Here is a 7,855-nt window from a genome sequence, read left to right on the forward strand (position 1 = left end):
TTAGTTAGGTTTGAGTAGTTCGAAGTACTAGGGGACTGATGACCTCAGATGTTAAGTCCCATAGTGCTCAGAGCCATTTGAACCATTTTGAACCACCTGGACAACATGGACAACTACCTGCCGAACGTCCGGAGGTTCATCTAACACCACTCCAGCAGCACCAAAGGCGCCACCGACCGCCCACGACACCACCCCACCATTATCATAGTCAGCTTTCCCAGACACATCATCGCCAGCGACGTCATCAACCGCAGCACTGCCAGCAACAGCAGCAGCCACACCATCACCAGGAAAAAGCACTCCGTCTTCAGGCCAAAAGTGGCCCGTCGGGACCATCCGGCCGCCGTGTCATCCTCAGTTGAGGATGCGAATAGGAGGGGCATGCAGTCAGCACACCGATCTCCCGGTCGTTATGATGGTTTTCTATGGCCGGAGCCGCTACTATTCGTTCGAGTAGCTCCTCATTTGGCTGAGTGCACCCCGAAAAATGGCAACAGCGCATGGCGGCTGGATGGTCACCCATTCAAGTGCCAGCCATGCCCGACGGTGCTTAACTTCGGTGATCTCACGGGAACCGGTGTATCCACTGCGGCAAGGGCGTTGCCCCACACCATCGTCAGGAGCATCCCCATTACTGCCAGCCACAACATCAGCTAGACTCATACACCGATACCAGCAGGTAGACACTCCCTTCCCTCAGTCATCCCACAACGTCCCTTCTACATCCAACCAAAACTATCATCAAAACTAACAAAAGGCCGAGTACCAGTGATCGTGAGGGTAAAAGTAAAAGGACCCAACTGTTTCAAATACTGACGACATACAGGGTGAAATCATCCCTTTTGTGGCGGTGTTCGTAGCGACAAACAATTCGCTGTCGAAACGGCTTACGAAGTCACCGCCACACTTTTAATAGCGGGCCGACCGGTCCGCTGGAATAGTGAACAGAAAGATGAAAACCCAAACACTCGGATTAAATAAAAGTCGGTACTTATCTTTATTAACGAAGATACAGCACACACAATAGTGAACTCCGTGTCTACAGAAATCTGTCTAGTTCGAGTCGGAGCGGCTAGGTCAGCGTCGGCTGACGACAAACAACAACTCTGCTGCGATGAACACACGACTGACTAGCAAGTACACAATTCGGTGGCGAGTATACAACTGAGCGGCGAATACAGAACTCCTAGCGCTCGCGACTCCAGCGCTTAAGAAGCCAGAAGCCAGCGGTGGCGCGCGCAGACTTGCGGCGATTTCCTGTATCGCTGGCGCTGCTTATGCGGACGGCGTCCGGACTTTGATGCTGCCAACCTTTTGGCAGCGGGCTCGGTTGGCATTACTGGCTAGGATATAACACTCCTCCCCCCCAAATCGCCGCACCGTCGTTGAATAATGACGTGGCGAGCGTCGACGGCGGGGGAGGGGTCTGGCCGCAGGCGTAGCAGAAGAGACCGGGGCGGAGACTGTTGTCGGTGGCAGTCCCCGGTCCGCACCCCAGCATTGGCCGCGCGGGACCTCGGGAAACACCGACTGAAAACCTGTGACCACGGGCGCAGCTTCTGGTACTGGACGCGACGGGGCGTCGGGACCCACGAAGAGAGGCAGCGTCTCCTGACGCTGCGTCGACGGCTGCTGAGTGGGCGCCGGACAAGACGCTGCGGTGTCAGACTCCTTGGGGGTGCCCAAGGAAAGCGGCTGCAGGACAGGCTGCACAGCCACCGCTTGGGAAGGCGGCCCGGCTGGGGGGTCGACGTCCATCAGCTCCGAAAGCGGTGGCGACTGAAGAGGGACCGCAGGCGCCGGAGCGACCACCTGGGCCGCTCCCGAATAAAGCTGCGCGGGAGGCATCAACGGGACGGGCTGTCGGCGTGGTAGGGGCGACGGCTGCTGCTGCTGCCCTGGGGGCGGCAGCGAAGTCTGAAGGCGCGGCTGGAACCCGCCGCGGACCAAATCTGTGGACAAAGAACGAGCGGCAGAATCCGAGCTGCCAGCGGGGCGCAACTGGTTCTGATGCCTCCTGTGCACCCCAGTAGCACCTTGAACAGTATAAAAACCGCGACCCCGGACACTTATCACGGTACCACGTTCCCAACGACGGCGACCGTGATAAAATCTGAAAAAAAACGGCGTCGTTGCGCTGGAAACGCGTGCGATGCTCAGAAGCGGCGGGTCGATCCGGGGGGTGCAACAACCGTAGTAGGGTGCGATGACGACGGCCGTGGAGAAGCTCCGCAGGCGAAGGGCCGTCGCGTGGCGTGGTCCGGTACGACGACAGGAACGTGATGAGGGCCTGCTGACGAGAGTGCGTAGCACGAAGGCGGTCCATATGATCCTTGAATGTGCGTACAAAACGTTCCGCTGCACCATTCGATTGAGGGTGGAACGGCGGAGTAAGAACATGGCGAATGCCATTGGCAGAACAAAAACTTTCAAATTCAGCAGAGGTAAATTGTGGACCATTGTCAGACACTAAAACTTCTGGAAGACCCTCAATACAAAAAATTGAAGTCAACGCCTGTATAGTTTGTGCAGACGTTGTAGACTGCATGGGCACAACAAACGGAAAATTACTAAACGCATCTATCACGATGAGCCAACGAGAATTCCAATATGGACCAGCGAAATCAATATGTACGCGCTGCCGGGGACCGGCAGGGCGTGCCCACTCAAAATAGCGTTGAGGCGGAGCAGCTTGGTGTTCGGCACACGTCGAACAATCTGTAGACATCTGCGTAATCTGCTTATCAATGCCGATCCATGTACAATGACGGCGGGCAAGCTGCTTGGTGCGGACCACTCCCCAATGACCTTGATGCAACAAGTCGAGGACCTTGGATTGGAGCACTTGGGGAACCACTACACGAAGCTGGTCATTCTCGGTGCGTAACAGCAAAACTCCGTGCGAAACAGACAACAGATGACGTTGCGGATAATAGCGACGAACCACAGGATCCGATATATCCTTTACCTTGGACGGCCAACCACGTTGAACAAAACGTAATAGTAAACTCAGATGAGGATCCGTAGCTGTCTCACGTGCCACCTGACGATAATCAATCGGAAAATCCCGGAGGGATTGATGCTCATCGGCGTCAATCTCATGGCAAGAGTCGTCAGAGGAATCGAAGACATCATCCGCAGCAATCGGCAATCTAGAAAGCGAATCAGCGTTTGCATGCTGAGCTGTAGGGCGATACAGTATCTCATACTGGTATTGTGATAACAAAAGAGCCCAACGTTGTAGTCTCTGAGCTGTCCGCTGAGGAACTGGTTTAGACGGATGAAACAGCGACGTCAGGGGCTTGTGATCCGTTACTAAATAGAATGGTCTACCATAGAGGTAGTGATGGAATTTTGTGACACCGAACACAATAGCCAACGCTTCCTTGTCCAATTGGCTATAATTACACTGAGCTTTGTTTAGCAATTTAGATGCGAACGCAATAGGACGTTCGGTGTTACCGACTCGGTGAGACAACACAGCACCGAGGCCGAAAGAAGAGGCATCACAAGCTAACACCAGAGGCTTGTTAGGGTCGTAATGGACCAGACAACGATCATTCAATAAAGCCTCTTTAAGCTGCTGAAAGGCTGATTGGCAATCAGCTGACCACACAAAAGGAACATTCTTACGGCGGAGACGATGCAACGGTGCAGCAATCTGTGATGCATTAGGTATAAACCTAATATAATACGTCAATTTGCCAAGAACTGCTTGCAATTCATGCAGATTGCGAGGGGCGGGCAAATCACGAATAGCTGCTAAATGTGACTGGGAGGGATGAATGCCTTGAGCATTAATAACATGTCCCAGATACTCCATCTCCGTAAGGAAAAATGAACATTTATCGATGTTGCAACGTAGGCCTGCCTGAGACAACACTTTAAACAAACACTCCAAATTACGGAAATGTTCAGCAGGCGTCCGACCGGACACAACAATATCGTCTAAATAGTTGCAACACGATGGCACATTAGCCAGAAGTTGTGACAAAAAAACGCTGAAAAACAGCTGGAGCTGACGCACAACCAAAAGGCAAACGCAGAAAACGGAACAACCCCAACGACGTGTTTATGACAAAATACTGTTGTGATTGCTCGTCGAGGGGCAATTGCAAATATGCTTCACGGAGATCAATTTTGGAAAAGAAACGAGCTTCCCCTAACTTATCCATCAGCTCGTCCGGTCTAGGCAAAGGAAAAGAATCAATGACAGTCTGAGGATTAACTGTCGACTTAAAATCAGCACACAAACGTAACTTGCCAGACGGTTTCTTTATAATAACTAAGGGAGAAGCCCACTGGCTCGATGAAACGGGTTGAATAACACCGTTGTTTTGCCAACGACGAAGTTCATCTTCTACAGGTGCCCGGAGGGCGTGAGGCACTGGACGAGCACGAAAAAATCGAGGCTGAGCATTATCTTTTAACGTAATATGAGCGGCAAAGTTCGCAGCACAACCTAGTTCGTCTTTAAATATATCACTGTATCGTTTACACAAATCGCTTATGCTGCCTTGAGGAACAACAACAGAATTAATTTGCAACACATTGTCTTGGATAGACAGGCCAAACAAGTCAAAACAGTCTAATCCGAAAATGTTTACACTGTCTGTAGCGCAGAGCACTGTGAATGAAACTGTTTTGGTATTGCCACGGAATGTGGCTGGCACGCTACATACACCTAACACAGGAATTTGTTCTCCACTATAAGTAGCCAAAGAATGTTTTGCCGCTGAAAGTTTAGGGCGGCCGATAGCCGCATACGTAGCACTATATATGAGAGTCACAGACGCACCAGTGTCTAATTGAAAATTGAAGGTCTTATCCTGGATGCGTAGCTTCACAAATAGTTTATTACACTGTCTCTGGATCGGTGCAGTGGAGGCGGAAGACACAAAATCAGCGCGTTTAGCGCGTGTTCGCCGCTTACGACAACTCGTGGGTTGGGCGGGTGGAACAACAACTCCCGCTTCACTTGCAGTCTGTACATTACTTTTTACAGCGTTTGAATTACGCTTGGGTCGCATAGCAGAGGGCTGGGCGGGTGGCTTATTGCGAACAAGTTTATTACCCACACGAACCGTGGAAGAGTCTTTAAACGCGACCTTCTGGGCGGGCTGGCTTTGAAGAACATGAATATCCATGGGCTGGGCAGCACTAGAATTGTTCTTGCGTTTACGCAAACAAACAGTCTGGATGTGTCCTTTCCTTTGACAAAAGTGACAAACCGCGTTTCTTAACGGGCAACGTTCACGAGGATGAGCAAGAACACACTTAGGGCAAGACTTAACTCTATCATTTTGCACACGCGGCTGACGAATGTGTTTAACATGACGCGGCCGGCTAGTGTTTACAGTCTGACTCTGCCGGTGGGGCCGCGGGCGTGACATAACTTGCTTAGCACAGGCAATTTGAGAAATACATGGCTGATCTAACTCACACCCAATATAGTCAAAAGTATCTTGGGCTTCAATGATGTTCATCACAGTCTCTAAAGACGGGTCAGGCAACTTTAAGATAGCAGCACGAATACGAGAATCTGCAATGTTTTGAGTAATAGCGTCTCGTAACATGACATCACTGTAGGAAGCTCCACACACACAATTAAATCGGCACTGACGGGTGAGGCCCCGTAAATCTGTTAACCACTGTTTATTAGATTGATGTGGCAGTTTCTTTAATCTGAAGAACTTGAATCTGGCTGCTGCCACATGAACTCGCAACTCGAAATACTCAGCAAGCTTGTTAACAACAACGTCATAGTCTAAAGCTTCCGGCTGGGATTCCGGGAAAAACTTACAAAGTAGTCGATAGACTTCCACGCCTGCAGTGGAAATTAAATAAAGCTGCCGCTCAGTACCTGTGATTTTGTAGACTGTCATGTGCGCCAGCAACTGCGCGAAATATTCTCGCCATTCTTCTCGTGATGCATCAAAAGCACGGAAAGGTGGTGCTGCCTGTGCTTGTTCCTTTTGTGTTGGAGGATTAGCCGCTTGTTTGGCGATTGCTTCCACCAGACTTTGTATTTGCTGACTCTGTAACAAGATCAACTGTTGTAAGTCGGCAGACATAGTGAACACAAATTAAACCAGCCCCCAAAATTTTATCGCTAAAATTAGTATAACCAGAAACAAGTTGAACCAGCCCTGCACACGAGTTCGGAAGTCCTCGTCGCCAGTTTTGTGGCGGTGTTCGTAGCGACAAAGAATTCGCTGTCGAAACGGCTTACGAAGTCACCGCCACACTTTTAATAGCGGGCCGACCGGTCCGCTGGAACAGTGAACAGAAAGATGAAAACCCAAACACTCGGATTAAATAAAAGTCGGTACTTATCTTTATTAACGAAGATACAGCACACACAATAGTGAACTCCGTGTCTACAGAAATCTGTCTAGTTCGAGTCGGAGCGGCTAGGTCAGCGTCGGCTGACGACAAACAACAACTCTGCTGCGATGAACACACGACTGACTAGCAAGTACACAATTCGGTGGCGAGTATACAACTGAGCGGCGAATACAGAACTCCTAGCGCTCGCGACTCCAGCGCTTAAGAAGCCAGAAGCCAGCGGTGGCGCGCGCAGACTTGCGGCGATTTCCTGTATTGCTGGCGCTGCTTATGCGGACGGCGTCCGGACTTTGATGCTGCCAACCTTTTGGCAGCGGGCTCGGTTGGCATTACTGGCTAGGATATAACAATCCCAATACAGTAACACCAAGTATGTTCCTCCTACTTGCTCAGAAGATGTGACACCAAATCTCCAAATCCGAGGACACTCTTAACTCACATTCAGCGCTACACACCAGCAATGAAAATCTAACATCTGATCCCTAGAAGAGACTCCATCATTAAAACTAACTATCCTCATCCCCATTCATCCCTCCTCCAAATTATCCCCTCTTTCATAGGAAATGCCACCTTTACGACCCTTACAAATTCTCAGCCTAAACAACCTCAGACGCCACGCTGACCCTCAACGTTCACAGCAGTGATCAAAGAGGTAAGTCTACACTGATGAAGGGATCGATAGTGAAATCAACTCGCAATCATGCCGCTCCGCTTTCAAACTGATAGTGGACCTCATTTCTTAGTACGAGTACTCTCAGACTCACCCGACACCACTGACACACTTATCAAACACGGGGCCTTGATTTACCGCAGGAAGCAGGCTAATATACCTTTGTCTGCAACTGTTTGGATGATTTTTCAACCTCTTCAGATTTACACAGTTGCTGTTTCGCAGCCATGTTTAAGATTTTAGAACCAGCTTCAGAAATAGTGCACTTATCTACACTACCCACAAATTTGCAAAGACCGTGACCAACCTCACCCCCAGCTACTCCAACAAATGCAAATGCAAACCCTCTCCCCAAAAGTCTAAACCCGCTGTCCTTACAGGCTCAGTTGATACTGTAAGAGGTCCATGATTAAGGAATTTGTTGTTAGTGCACTCGAGCAGATGTAATTTCGATGGATCGCTCACGCGCTACCTGCGATATGTATGGTAGAAGAGAATCTCAGACCAAAGAGCAGTCTTGTCAGCAGTAGGAACTGTGTAGCAGTAGCAGTAAGTAGTTGCTAGCGAGCAGTCTGGTGTATCGTGTTGGCTGGGCCGGTCGTGGTGCAGCGATGGCGGTGCCTGAGCGGTATAATATAAGGTAAAAGCAGCCTCGTGCATCTGTAGTATTGTTAAATCAAGTCCCATGTAAATGTTTTAAAAAAATCTTTTAATAATAATCTTTCTCATAAAAAGTAACTTTTGACCATCATTCATTTCAATTTAAAGAATTTACTAATTTCTCCAATCCATGGTCATCCCGATTATTGCAAAGAAAAATCAGTTGTTATTTTTATA

At 49.6% G+C, this 7,855-nt stretch overlaps 1 protein-coding gene across 1 annotated transcript in view; it reads right to left on the minus strand.

Annotated features, from left to right (window-relative positions):
* LOC126455417 (uncharacterized) overlaps positions 1 to 5,147 on the minus strand; it is a 148,310-nt gene extending 143,163 nt beyond the window's left edge. The window contains exons 1-2 of the mRNA XM_050091172.1: positions 5,018 to 5,147; positions 1,532 to 2,036 (exon numbers count right to left, since the gene is read on the minus strand). Of these exons, the coding sequence (XP_049947129.1) occupies positions 1,532 to 2,036; positions 5,018 to 5,147 (635 nt within the window). The remainder of the gene's footprint in view (positions 1 to 1,531; positions 2,037 to 5,017) is intronic.
* Positions 5,148 to 7,855: the final 2,708 nt, after the last annotated feature.

This window comes from Schistocerca serialis, chromosome 1 (assembly GCF_023864345.2).
Source record: "Schistocerca serialis cubense isolate TAMUIC-IGC-003099 chromosome 1, iqSchSeri2.2, whole genome shotgun sequence".
In the NCBI taxonomy this organism is placed as follows: domain Eukaryota; kingdom Metazoa; phylum Arthropoda; class Insecta; order Orthoptera; family Acrididae; genus Schistocerca; species Schistocerca serialis.